Source organism: Eptatretus burgeri, chromosome 16, assembly GCF_056783735.1.
Source record: "Eptatretus burgeri isolate ZD-2024b chromosome 16, Ebu_testis_v1, whole genome shotgun sequence".
Classification (NCBI taxonomy): Eukaryota; Metazoa; Chordata; class Myxini; order Myxiniformes; family Myxinidae; genus Eptatretus; species Eptatretus burgeri.
The window spans coordinates 49,388,701-49,403,744 of NC_140976.1; the positions used below are offsets into that span (position 1 = coordinate 49,388,701).

A 15,044-nucleotide genomic window follows, 5' to 3' on the forward strand; every position below is an offset into this window, starting at 1 on the left:
ACAGAAGTGTTCAGCAAACAGCACTCTGTTCCATCGTCCATGAATAACAGCGCAAAGGATCGTGTAGCACAACAAATGAAGACCATCATGTACATTGCTCAAAGATATGAAAAAGAATGAACAGTCACATTACACAGACAGCAGAGAGATTGGACTAATGATGGCAATTTGAAGATTTATTGCTGTGCTCCAATGAGTTAGAGCAATCACTCTGGAGGTTATTTATATCGACAAAAGCAGGATGAAAAGGATGATCTTATTTGTACATTTAGGATTGCTAAGATGGCTGATGAATGAGAATTAAGAAAATTAACGGCATTGATAAATTGCAGAAAACCATGCAGGGGACACAGTTTGAAGGTTATAAAGAGGAGACAGAGAGGAGATGAAGGGAGAGAGACGGGTGGGGGGGGGGGGAGAACCCTGGAGGTAAGGGATACTTTACATAAGGAGTTGTGAGTTTGCGATTATGTGGAGCTGTTTGCCAAGAATGTTATTGACCATAGAGGTAAGGCTGCCATGGAATTAGAGTTGCATCAGAGGATAGGTAGTAAATGCACAGGTAAGAGTGTCATGAAAGTAGAGCTGCATGGAAGGGTATATCGTGAATGCAGAGCTTGGAGGGTAGAGCAAGTAGGCAGGCTACTAATATTGACAGGAAGGGCAGTGAATGTAGAGACAGAGGCTAAAGAAAGAGAAATGAAAAGACATCTGAATGGGGATGCAATTTAAGGTAAGGATGGATCACATCAAGAAGTAATTACAAATGCAGGATCTCGGGGTCTTCTGTCATCAACTCTGTTGGTGCCTTCATTAATCCAATGAGATTCTTTTGTTTAAATCAGAAAATCAATACCTGCTTGTTTTGTGAAAATGTAAAGAAGCATCCGTGTGCACTCCTGTCTGTAAACCTCTGACCCACCCCCACCCCTACCCCCACTTCCTCATCCCTTGACTACTCCTCATGCTAACGCCCTCTACTCCCATCTCTCTCTGCCTGATCTTCTGGGTAAAATAAACTTGCAATATCGTTTGTGTGTTTGTCCTTTTCATCTGCATTTTTCATTCGTTGAAAAGCTCAATAGCTCAACATTCAAATGCCCACTTTGAGTTGCATCGCCAAGGGGATCGGATTTCTCCAAGAATTTCCACCATGGTGCTCCACAGGGCAAGGAGTTTCATCATGAATCAAAGCCATACCTGCTGTGCGAATCTTAATCCTTCTTTATTCAATAGTGGATTAAATCTCCTCACTAGAAATCTCATTCAATTTCTCTGCCTGTGAAACATTTATGGATAATTGCAGAAAATAATAAAACCCCACATTTAAATGGGAAAGGGTGCCATTTGACTTTTGCAAAGATTGTGTTCACTGTCCCTCCCTTGTCATTCCCCCTCCAAACCTCCTACATTTTCCTGTCCTTATAGGCTTAAAACATTCCCTTTCCCTCTCCTCTTCTCCCTTTTAGCCCCCACTTGTACTTCGCTCCAATTCCTTCATTTCTCATATCCATCCTGCTCCACTCCTTTCTTTTTCTCAACCTATCCCTGCTGCTTGCCACTCTCATTCTCTGCACACAATTATATGTAAATAACTGCAAATGATAAACGTTGTTGAAAAAGTAAAAAGCAACAGGCACGTCAATAATTATTAAACAGAAAGCGAAAAGGGGCACAATAAAATACAAGTGTGTCACTCAGCTAATATCGGCTGCAAGCATTTGGACCAACATTAAATCAAACAACCAAACAACATTCACACACGAGGAAGATTTAAAAAATGTAATATTTCCTGTCTTTAGTCACGACCCACGACCCACTTCCAAAAACCACAATGGGAGATACGAGTGAAAAAAAAACAAACAATCGTAACGAGAGTGAAGTTGATGACGTGCCATCGCAAATCCCCACGATTCCCACCTAAAGCAACGTTGAAAGTTCCACCAAGAATGACCCAATATCACATTTTGAGTTAAAAAATTTTTTACTATTTTTCCTGTTGAATTTTTTTCATTTTTCCATTTTTTTTCCCCTGCATTTATTTTCTTCTTCACAATTTTGTGATCTCAAATTCCCACTCACTGGGCGATGAACAAGGAGTCAAATCCCCCAAAATCGTTACATATTTCATGCATCCCCCAATGTTGATTGCATATGCAAAGTTTTGTTTAAAAATGTGCTTGTAATTGCATTTTTCGGTACGTGAAATTTTGACCCCACCCTAGGGGTGTGTGGGGGGAGAGGGGGAGGTGGGTGGGCGAGGCAAGAAATGACACTTTTCCTGCACGTTCTTGCCATGTGGTGACAGGTTTAGTGAATTTCTGCACAACCGTTTAGGAGATAGCATGACGGACAGACAGACAGACAGACAGGTAGACAGATAGATAGACAAATGGTCGGACGGAGCCAATTAAAACTTCTTCCTGTTTTTTTCAAAAAGTATGGGTATAATAATTGCAACACAGAAAACAGCTATAGCTCATGGAATTGTTACACATTCATAAAGGCATCCGTGAGGACAGACTCAAGCTTACAATGTACCTGCTGCTTGTGTGTAGCACGAGGCGAGCGATCCATGCAAGGCCAGCACGACCTTTCTCTTGCTTGGGATCAGTTTTTATTTTGGCATTAGCCTTGCAGGCTTTTTCCTTGCCAGAAGAATAGAAAAGATCCACAGTTGGGGGTGTGGGTTTGGAAGGATGGACAGCAGGTCGACCCAGCCAGTGAGAAGAATGTGTGGGGACTGATGGCAAGGTAAACCAATGTTCTGGTACATCTAAGTGCACCAAGCAAGCCCGGAGAGGACCTTGAGGATGACAGGTTGCATGTAATTCACGCTTACCACTGAAGGCATGAAGATATGCACACTTGATAGAACCCTCGTGCAGATTATCGGCAAACTGTTGCTGACGTTTTGACCTACTGCCAATCTTTCCGGTGGTGTTTCCCTTTGACCGACGTTCTGCAGAGCTAGAATCACCATAAGGGTCTTTATTGTTCTCCTTCAGGTTAATGCTCCTCTGTCCATTACTGACCCTTGCCTCCGATGTAATCCAGAATGCGTTCTTGGTACCGACAAGACCAGCTTTTCTTGAATCGCCCCTGCCTGTTGTCCCAAAAGATTCTGATGGACTACTCTCCTCACTTTTATCTGCCCAGCCACCAGACCAAACAAGGAAGACCACATAGATGCGAGACCGTTTGGCTGAGAGGCCCGGCCATTCTGTTTGAATCAGTGCAGCTCTCAAGCGTTCTTGTGGTTTCTCTGGCAGGTGCAACGCAGCTGAAAAAGGCCCACATGAAACACGTACTGGTTCTTTCATGATGCCTTCATCCATGGATAATACGTGACGGGAACCTCCACCCCACTCCTGTGTGCCTTGCCAAGGAACTTCTCCTGTGGCCCATCCTGGTCGTGCTACCCATGGTTTATCGAGGTTGGTGGAACTAACTTCCCATTCTCTTTCCCACTTGCGACCATAGTTGGAAAGAAAAGGCCACCGCTTTTCATTACCTAGCCCAGTTTCTGCTTGGTCTTGCCTGGATGCTGCAGATAATTTATCCTTTGAAGATATTGAATCTACAGGAAGTTCCCAGGGGATCATTTGCTGAGAACTCCATTTTGATCGTGCAGTATAAATTCCATTACCTTTATTTGTCCAAGAGCTATCGTGGGTTACATCACCAAGTCCAAGATCTACTCCACCCATACCATGGAATATTCCCTGTGCCGCCATGTCCATCTGCCGCAAAAGGAACACACCTTTGGGAAGATGGAACTCCAATGGACAGGGTACCTCTGCCAGTGGTGGGACGTCTGAGCTGGAGTTGTTGCTTCGCACATGTTGTAAGGCTGTGAGGATAAGGGAAATAAAAAACAACATGCATCTCCTAAGCAATGGCTTCATCGTGATGACAAAATTGTAAATGGAGAGAGACATAAGGAGGGAGAGAGTGAGTGAGAGTGAGAGTGAGAGGGAGAGACGGAGATGTAGAGACGGAGATGTAGAGACGGAGATGTAGAGACGGAGATGTAGAGACGGAGATGTAGAGACGGAGATGTAGAGACGGAGATGTAGAGACGGAGATGTAGAGACGGAGATGTAGAGACGGAGATGTAGAGACGGAGATGTAGAGACGGAGATGTAGAGACGGAGATGTAGAGACGGAGATATAGAGACGGAGATATAGAGACGGAGATATAGAGACGGAGATGTAGAGACGGAGATGTAGAGACGGAGATGTAGCGACGGAGATATAGAGACAGAGATATAGAGACAGAGATATAGAGACAGAGACAGAGATATAGAGACAGAGACAGAGATATAGAGACAGAGACAGAGATATAGAGACATAGAGACAGAGACATAGAGACAGAGACATAGAGACAGAGACATAGAGACAGAGATATAGAGACAGAGACATAGAGACAGAGACATAGAGACAGAGACATAGAGACAGAGACATAGAGACAGAGACATAGAGACAGAGACATAGAGACAGAGACATAGAGACAGAGACATAGAGACAGAGACATAGAGACAGAGATATAGAGACAGAGACATAGAGACAGAGACAGAGATATAGAGACAGAGACAGAGATATAGAGACAGAGACAGAGATATAGAGACAGAGACAGAGATATAGAGACAGAGACAGAGATATAGAGACAGAGACAGAGATATAGAGACAGAGACAGAGATATAGAGACAGAGACAGAGATATAGAGACAGAGACAGAGATATAGAGACAGAGACAGAGATATAGAGACAGAGACAGAGATATAGAGACAGAGACAGAGATATAGAGACAGAGACAGAGATATAGAGACAGAGACAGAGATATAGAGACAGAGACAGAGATATAGAGACAGAGACAGAGATATAGAGACAGAGACAGAGATATAGAGACAGAGACAGAGATATAGAGACAGAGATATAGAGACATAGAGACAGAGACATAGAGACAGAGACATAGAGACAGAGACATAGAGACAGAGACATAGAGACAGAGACATAGAGACAGAGACATAGAGACAGAGACATAGAGACAGAGACATAGAGACAGAGACAGAGATATAGAGACAGAGACAGAGATATAGAGACAGAGACAGAGATATAGAGACAGAGACAGAGATATAGAGACAGAGACAGAGATATAGAGACAGAGACAGAGATATAGAGACAGAGACAGAGATATAGAGACAGAGACAGAGATATAGAGACAGAGACAGAGATATAGAGACAGAGACAGAGATATAGAGACAGAGACAGAGATATAGAGACAGAGACAGAGATATAGAGACAGAGACAGAGATATAGAGACAGAGACAGAGATATAGAGACAGAGACAGAGATATAGAGACAGAGACAGAGATATAGAGACAGAGATATAGAGACAGAGATATAGAGACAGAGATATAGAGACAGAGAGACAGAGATACAGAGACAGATATATTTTGGTTGATAATGACATTTGTATTACGACCAACCTTTGGAATGAGGAAATTAATGCAAAAAATGAATGGCAGACTGAACATATTTTTTTCATCCACAAAACTGCACTTGTCGCTTTTTTGTGTCGTTTGTTTTCATTCACCATCATCAATCATCACCGTATGGTGCTTAAGCTCAATAGACCGATGCAGCCATGACATTGGGCATCTATTATAATCAGCACCACAGTCATGTATTGAATCACAATAAAAATTCTGACTGAAGTTTTCATTTGTCGCTGGTGCGGGGTTAGAAAAACTATCCGTGTGACGCATATGGCCATGAGGTATTATCGATGTTCCCATAAACAACGATGTAATCTTATGTGGAAAGTGAAGTCATTCTCGCGAAAACATCGCAAAATTACACCAATTGAAGGGAACGGTATTATTCTGCACGAAAATAGGAGGATGATAGGTTGCCAATTTTTGATACAATGTTGTGAATCAGTGGTGTGTGTGTGTGTTGTGTGTGTGTGTGTGTGTGTGTGAAAAAATATATATATATATATAATATACATATATACATACATACATATATAAACATAAATATCCAAAACGAAGCCATTCCGACCTGGTAAATGCATGATAAATGAATTAAATGTCATGTGTGCATGCACACTACTTCTGCTCTGGCCCTGACTGCTTTGGCAGAGCAGATTCGAGTCTGTTTTAAAGACAGAGGTTTTAAAGGTCACAATAAAGGACAGTGGAACTGCCGACCATGGTTTCGCCCTTGTTATGGGCTCGTCAGGACAACATACGACGCAATCATACTTGTGACCATGCAAACCGAGTCCGTTTTGTACTATATATATATATATATCTTCTTCTTCTTCTTTCGGCTGCTCCCGTTAGGGGTCGCCACAGCGGATCATCCGTATGATCCGCATCGTGATTTGGCACATGTTTTACGCCGGATGCCCTTCCTGACGCAACCCTGGTCGCCTCTTACGACACAGGGATATGGTACACCTATTTTAACCGGGGTATACACCGGCCCAGTACACTGGTACTCATTTTGCCGACCTCGGAAGGATGACAGGCTGAGTCAACCCCCTGGTGTATTAATTCAGTGGCCCAACGGGGCTTGAACTCAGGACCTCTTGGATCCCAAGCCGCTGCCCTAACCACTGCGGCAACAGCAGGTGTATATATATATATATATATATATATATATATATATATATATATATATATATATATATATATATATATATATATATATATATATATATATATATGTATATATATATATATATATATATATATATATATATATATATATATATATATATATATATATATATATATTGTGGTTGACGAAATTCACAAACCACCATTCAGGTCCCTTAGGTGAGATATCTCGGTAAGTATATGTGTAGTTCGGCCCAAACCCGTTGTCTAGGGGGAATAAATGTCATTCATGAGGGCTGCGACTCTTCAGGATAGCCGTTTTTCTTTTACTATCTTTATTTTGGACCAGCCGCCATTATTACCACCACCAACCACGTCTCAACAGCCATCACACAACAACCACCAACCACAACGCGGCCATCACAACAACAACCACCAACCACAACGCTGCTTCACCACAACCGCCACGACCTTTACCGTCACAACTCGCCACCATCGCATCACCGTCATCTCGCGCCACTCGTGGGCACCGATGCTGGACTCGTGCGGGGCGCGCACCGAGCAGCGTGTTCAAAAACATCACGGACTTTCCGCAGAAAAACGGATCAAAAATGACTCACGCCCACTTTTGTTCCGTCCAATCGGTGAGCGAGGGGCGATTTGGCCCCGCCTCCAGGGCGTTGGAGGGCGGTCGCTATATGCAAATTCATGGATCAAAAAGCATTCACGCCCACTTTTCCTCGGGCCAATGGGGAGCCAGCAAGAGAGGTGAAGGGTCGGAGGCAGAGGGTCAAGGGTAAAAGAGCGAAGCCACGGGGCTTATATAAACGGGAGTTCAGTTGGAAGTTGAGTAAGAGTTGAGTTGGAAGTTGAGTTGAGTGTGCGGGATTCAAGAGAGTCGTCGGTGGAGCTGGAAAGAAGTGGTACTAGTCGGAGTGAAGAGGACGGAGCTGTGGAGAGGTGACGGCGGCGAAGGCGGACGAGGGGGTGCTCGCGTCGGTGCCGGGAGCGGCACAGGGAGAGGCCAGCAACGCGACCGAGGTGGAGGAGGAGACGCTCGCCGCGGGACCCGAGACAGGGTTATATCCTCCTTTCCCCGAGCATCAGCAACCCCCTCCTGTTTCCCCCCGCGCTGAGATAGTGCGACAAAGGGGGCCCCCTTCCCACCCCCTACCAGACACTGTCCGCGAGGCCCACGGAGTTGAGGCACCACCGCCGCTCCGCGTCTCATCATCAGACGGGTAGGCCCGACACGGTCTCGGCCCCAGGCCCGCCTACCCCCCTCATCCTGGAGGGTGGTTCTCTTTTCTTTTGCTTTGGGAATATGTGTTGTCGGCGCCGTCTGTGAAGTAAAATTGTATAAGTGTTGCCGTGTGCCCGGTAGTCGGATAGATCTGCATTGTTGCATTTGCTTTTTGTGTAATATTGCATTGTCTTCTTCTTTTACATGTGCTTTTGGTGGAATTGTATATGTGTGCTTTACGTTCATCGCGGAATTAATGTGCTTATTGTTGAACTGTTTTCCCGCTTCGCTTCGTCTTTTCCTCTATTGAATCTCCATCTTGCTTCACGTAAAGGGTTGGTCGTGGGCTAAAACGCCCGATAATTAATCGAACCGTCGAGGCCGACAAATAACACCGCTCGGTTATCCCGATAGTACGGAACGGGCCGCTTAAAGTGGCCCGTGTCCGAAGTCGACCTGTGGCGAGGTGCGATCGCCCGGTCTACCCTCCGTGTGGGTACTTAGGTAGGTCGAATTTGGCGAGCAACCCTATCCCACGCGGGGGCCGATTGGCACGATCGCGGTGAGACCGAAAGGTCCACCCGTCACTAGTTCCCGGCGTTAGTCCGAGAGGGTCACGACTGGATTGTCCGTCCGATGGGCGACGTGCCGCGATTCGAGTTACGTGGCCGTCCGCACGCCGGCGGGCGCGAATCCGCAACAATATATTAAACCTCCTAGCATGACGGAGCAGGGAGGCACAGATCACATCCCATAACAGCTGAAGCGGTGTGATCTGTGATGACAATTTCTGTCTGCCGCATGAGCACATTGCCTCTGCCTCACTGCCCAGGAACCATGAGATCGGATTGCAGTCGGGCATAAATAATCATAACAACAATAATCCAAAACAAAGCCCTGATGACCTGATAAATGCAACACGACATTAAACACCGTGTGCGCATGTGAACAGACAGCTTCGCCTCCGGTCTGGATGGCTTCAGCAGGTCATACTCAGGTCTTTTCACAAAATGAGGATATATATTTCATTAAACCCCCCCAACTTGGTGAATCAGTAAGGCACAGATCGGTTATTGCCATACGATTCGTTGGCAAGAAGTGACGTCTGCTGTGCTAACACATTATCTCAGCCTTGCTGAGCACGAGTTGGGAGGTGGAGTTACAGTCTGCCGTGACAAATGAACCAAAAAAGGCCTTTCCGACCCGAAAGCGACATGACAAAATATCATGTGCATGTTCAAACCCCCACCTCACCTCCAATTCTGGATGGCTTCTGTGGGGTTACTCAGGTCTTTTTAAAGACCGAGATTTTAAGTAAAGGGAGCCGTTATGTGACTTGATCTGTGCCTCAAGGCAGCATGAGGGGAGTTAAAGGCAATGCAGCATGAAGGGAGGTGAAGACAATACAGCATGAGGGGAGGAAAGGGAAGGTAGCATGAGGGGAGGGGAAGGGAAGGCAGCGTGAGGGGAAGGGAAGAGAAGGCAGCATACCAGGGCAATACCGGGGTGACTTTCATTCGTCGATTACAAAGTGAACTTGTTGCTGTTGCAGACTTTGGTTTCTTTGAATCCACATTCACAACTGTCACGAATAGGTCCTCTCTCTGGTGTTTGGTTTTCAAATGTTTTGGTGTCAAATGTTGGACATATTACAGAGATGAGCAATGTCTATTGAACAAAGTGAGCATGCAACTTTTGGACTGTCTTCTTCAACCTTCCCAAAATAGTTCCAAACTGCACTCCTCATGCTTTTGAATGAAATGCTGTCAAAACTTCATATGAGTCGAGACATTGCCTGCCTTTCCATCAGCAAAGCAATCTGCACGCTTTACCGGCCAACTCTAAATTCCTTGCCATTCATTTAAAAGGAACATGCCTTTGGGGCGTTTAGTTTGCAAGTGACTTGCTTTTGCTGCTATATTGGTAATGTGATGCCCCAGGGGTGAGTTCCTCTTCAATTAACACATTACCAGGCCATGTATAACCAGAACATGGTCAACAGGGATGAAAAAAATTTCCTCGAAAAAAAACCGCTTCTTTTTATGAAGTAGGAATTACTCGGAATCGACGTTGATTCAAGTTCCCTCATCGATTCCTTTCAAGTCCATGGTTTTAATCGAGTACAGTACTTTGGAATAAACTCTGCCCACCATGATTAAGCACTCAAGCAAGCACTCCAACAAAATGGTCGATAAGGAATGGCAGGCTGAATCATACGAAAAACCGTCCAAGAGACGTCCTGTGATGACTGGAGACGTCTGGCACATCAAATAATGTTAGAATTGGACAAATGAACATTTCAGAAATGTCAGAACTTCTGCTAAGGTCAATTCCGCAGTTTAGATTGTCAAATTTGGCTCAGGTGAAGATATGAGAGAGCTTATCACATGTGAGGAAATGAAATAAAGTCAGGAACACTGGCATCTCTGGGCATTTACCAGCATTGCGATGTATCCAGCGATTCGTAGGTATGTGTGTCAGGTCAGGTCAGATTAGATCTGTGGTGTGCTGCAGGTACCATGTAAACCTGTATTAACCTGTTTCATGGTCGGGTTGTCGGAGACTAAACCATCTCCTCCATCAAGTTTCTTGTTGAGGAGGGTGTATGATATGGACACCCAGCAGGATTAAAAACAAAATCTGTCAAAGGGCAGAGGAGCTCTTGATGAGCCAATGACCACCCATACCAAGAGCAAAACTGTGTCTGCGGATGTCCTCCTACAGTTGGGTTACTATTTATTCAGAGGTTGGTGGCAGAATTTGCACTCCGGCCACCGTAAAACCCTTTATTCCACAAAACATCCGAAAAACACAAAACCCACTCTATGGGAGTACATCCTGTGCAGATGCCTTTTCAGGGAAGCTCACCGGATGACAGGAATGTGCCAAAGCCTTTGGGAACCCCAATCTTTGATGATAGGAGGGAAACCACGGGGTAACCTTCCCGGGTCAGACTGCGATAGTGTGTATCGGGGGGTGCTGAGGCGTCGTCCACCAGACAGTGGTCTCCTCGGGTAAACCTGAAGCGGTCGCTTCGGGTGGCTGCCTGGAATGTCCAATCATGAAGAGAGGATGATCACCGGTCTCTGTTATCATTTGAGCTCAAGTGTTTGGACATCGGTATTGCAGCACTCTCTGAGGTTCATAGACTGGATTGCGGCAAGATCATAGTGGTGGTTACACCTACTATTGGTTTGGTCGCTCTGGTGGTTACCATGAGTTGCTGTAGCTTTGTCCAATAAGCTGATTCCAATGATAACTGAGGTAATACCAGGTCAACGAGCGTATTATGAGACGAAGAATTCGTCACTCCTTGGGTGGAATTTCCCTGGTCTCTGTATGTGCTCCGACTGAGGCGAGTGATCTCTCCATGAAGGACGCATTCTATGCCATGCTCGAGTCTGTGGTTGATCAGTGCCCCAGGTGAGATACTCTTCTAGTCTTGGGGGATTTCAACACATCGACTGGAACTGATAGGGATGGTTAGGAGACATGTGTTGGTCCCCATGGGTCTGGAACTGTGAACCAAAATAGCACGAAGTTCCTTGACTTTGCAAGAAGTCATCGACTTAGGGTGGCTGGTTCATGGTTTCAGCGCCCACAGGCTCATCACTGTACTTCGTATTCCAACGATGGTGATGTCGCAAAGGAGAATGACCATGTGCTCGATGATGGTTACTGGAGGATGATACACAACAACAGGGTTGACCAGAGTGCTCAGTTCCTCAATACTGACCATCGGCATGTTGCAGCAACTCTGAAGTTGCAGCTTAAATCCAGGAGAATCGTACCATCCCAACCTAGGCTGGATGTTGGCAAGCTCAAGGATAAGAGGGTAGCTGAGGAGTTTGAGAACAGGTTGAGTGGAGATTTGGCGGGTCTGGGTGCTTTGGGGGATCCTGAAAAGTCATGGAGTGCCTTCAAGACCACAGTCCTTTATGTTGTTGGTAGATGTATTGGAACTCACCGTAGGGCGCTGAAGAATTTTGTCTCTCAAGGGAGACTGGAAACCATTGACCAGAGTCACAGGGCCAGACTGAGTTGAGCTGCTCAGACAGTTGAGGTGAAAACTGCATGTGCACCAAGGGTGGACAAGGAGGCCAATGTGCAAGGAATCCGTGAGGGGGTGGAGCATCAACTGTGGTCAAGTGATTCTCGTCCTGCTTACAGTGGAATTCGCACATTGTGGTCCTCCAAGCCCATCCCTCGGAGTACCGCAGTTAGAGCAGAAGGTGTTGGGCTCTTGACAGAGGAATGCGAAATGAAGGCCAGCTGGGCAGGTTATTTTGAGCGGTTGTACCAGACTGATCCACCAGCTGTCGAGTTGGATATCAGTGGTGTTGCAATCCATTTTGCTGACGCTCAAATCAACTGTGGTCCACCTTTGTTAGTGGAAACACAGGCTGCGGTGAACAGTTTGAAATAGGGTAAACCTCCAGGGACCTGTGGCATCCATGCTAAACTTCTCAAGACTGGTGGAAATGCTGAACTCATGTCGTTGCATGCAGTTCTGTGCTCTGCCTGGAACACAGGCATCATCACAACTGACTGGAAGAGGAGCCTTTTTGTTCCTCTCTGTATCGGGAAGGGTGATCGCCAAGAATGCACCAACTACCGAGGGGTGACGCTGCTCTCAGTGCCGGGCAAGGTCTTTGCTCGGATAATTCTTGATAGGATCCGCCATAATCTGATTGGGCAAGAGTGTCCAGAAGAGTCGGGCTTTACACCAATGAGGTCAACAATTGACCATATCCTTGCTTTTCGGGTCCTCACCGAACACAGGCAAGAGTTTCGGCAGGGGCTGCTTGCAGCCTATGTTGATCTCTGTAAATCGTTCGATTCAGTGAATCGGGATGCCCTCTGGAGGATTCTTGGCCTTCATGGGGTGCCACCAAAACTGATCGATCTGATGTCTGAGCCGTACTCTGGTACTGAGTGAGATGTGGTGGTGCCATCTCTGGCTTATTTCCAGTTGTTCCAGGAGTTCTCTCGGCATGTGTACTGGCCCCCGCACTTTTCAGCGCTTGTATGGACTATATTCTGGGGAGGATGTCGGAGAGATCAAGCTGTGGTGCATCATTTGGGAATGTCAAGATCTCTGACCTTGATTTCGCAGATGATGCAGTCATCTTTGCGGAGACTCCAGATATCCTTTTGGGGGCCCTCGAGGTGCTGAATGAGAAGTCGGAGCCACTGGGATTACGGGTTTCCTGGGTCAAAACTAAGATCCAGGCTTTCAATGACAGCTTGGATGCTGCTGTTCTGTCTGTGCCCGTTTGTGGTGAGGATGTTGAGGTCACAGAGAGAATCACTTACCTTGGCAGTGATATTCCTGTCTCTGCCGGCTGTGAACCAGAGGTCAGCAGATGTCTGGGTCGGGCCTGGGGAGACATGGATTCACTGGATCATGAGGTGTGTCACTGCCGGTACCTGTGCAGGAGGACGAAAGTCCGAGTCTTCAGGTCCTTGTGCTTCCAGTCTTGCTCTGTGGATGTGAGACATGGACTCTGATGAGGGATCTGAGATGGAGACTTATTTCCTTTGGTATCAGTTCTCTTCAGAAAATCCTTGGCTATCACTATTTGGACTTTGTGTCCAACGAGCAGTTGCTGAGAGAGACTCAATTGAGATTTGTTACCTGCATACTCCGTGAGTGCCAGCTGTGGCTGTACGAACATGTGTCTCGTTTTCTTGATGCTGATCCTTCTCACCTGATTCTCTTAGCGAGAGAGCCTCTTGAGTGGAGGAGGTCAATGGGCTGCCCACCTGCCTCATGGTTGCAGCAGGTTGACCAGCATCTCAAGGAGATGGGGATGGGCCTGGCATCTGCCTGGGGGATGGCCAGATGGAGGCCCCTGGAGTAGCGGCGGAAACTGGACACAGCAACGCGCTGCTCGGGTGCATGCTCCCATATATGACCGGACCTGACCTGTAGGTATGAAGTTGAGGCATTTGCTGATAAGAGCGAGGAAAGTGGGGAAAATTTTATTTTCGGTGTAAACACAATCACGGGTTTGGTATTAACTCTTTCGCCATTTACCTCATGGGGCTGGTTCGGTCATACCTCAAAACAATTGTGATTTTGAGTTTCCACCCAAAAAAGTGTTCGTGTTACTTATTCCCCCTTGCTTGTCAGCAGATTCGTCTGCATTGGTTATCATTATCATGAAAGAATTCCATTTATATTCGTTAACCTCCAGAGTGTTGTCACATTGTATTTTCTTGTATTAATGGTATAATACGTATTTGTGATTGGAATGTTGCTGTTTGGAATGAAAATCGAGAGAGATTGAGTTTCAAGTCGAATTAGGAAATAATGTGAGGGTTTCCACCAGTCAGATGCCACAATTTTTCGTTCTCATTTACGGATTTGGGATTCGCTGTTTCACTGTTGACGACGTACAGAAACATCATACATACACCCAACTTCTGGTGGGTTCAGTTGCAGTAAGTTTTTCGCCCAATTCCTTCACAAACCAGATGTCCATGCCTCATATTCAGGCAAGTAATTTTTCTACATATATTTATTATGTTTGTTCAATCCTGTTCAGAGCAGACATTGAATTGTGCCCCCACGTGGGGAAGATCCTTTTGTGAACACATCCTCGCTGCTCCCATGGTTGGCAGCGAGTGCCCAGGAAGCATTTGGGGGAAGAGAGTGGCATTTCTATGTTGTTGTTGTTCGTTTTTCGGCTGCTCCCGTTTGGGGTCACCACAGCGGATCATCCGTTATGATCCGCATTCTGGTTTGGCATAGGTTTTACGCTGGATGGCCTTACTGACGCAACCCTGGTCACCTCTTACGACACAGGGATAAGGATTGGGTATCGCCATGATTCCGGGCTGCTCTACACCCTCTCATAGTGCGGCCCAGTGCAGAGTCCCGTCCTCAAGCGATCCTCCAACCCAAGCCTCCGAGTAGCCGGATTACAGCCGCACGCTACTATGCCCGGTAGAGAGTGGCATTTCTATATGTGGAGGAATTGCATTGTTCAGTTAGTAGGTTACCCAGATAGCTCAGATGGTAGAGCACTGGTCCAGTTTGCCAGCAGAGCTGGGTTTGATTCCTGGTCTGGGCCTATTATATTTCCTCATCTATCTATAATGTTTGTTACATCCTGTTCATTTGTCATTGAATTCAGTGACCTGAAATATAAATCCTCTTCAAAT

General features: G+C 46.1%; 1 protein-coding gene across 1 annotated transcript in view; it reads right to left on the bottom strand.

The window, feature by feature from the left end:
- The window catches only part of LOC147011045 (uncharacterized), a 604,759-nt gene that overhangs the window by 245,195 nt on the left and 344,520 nt on the right, over positions 1–15,044 (bottom strand). The window contains exon 2 of the mRNA XM_085858901.1: positions 2,542–3,853. Coding sequence (XP_085715027.1) covers positions 2,542–3,853 — 1,312 coding nt within the window. The remainder of the gene's footprint in view (positions 1–2,541; positions 3,854–15,044) is intronic.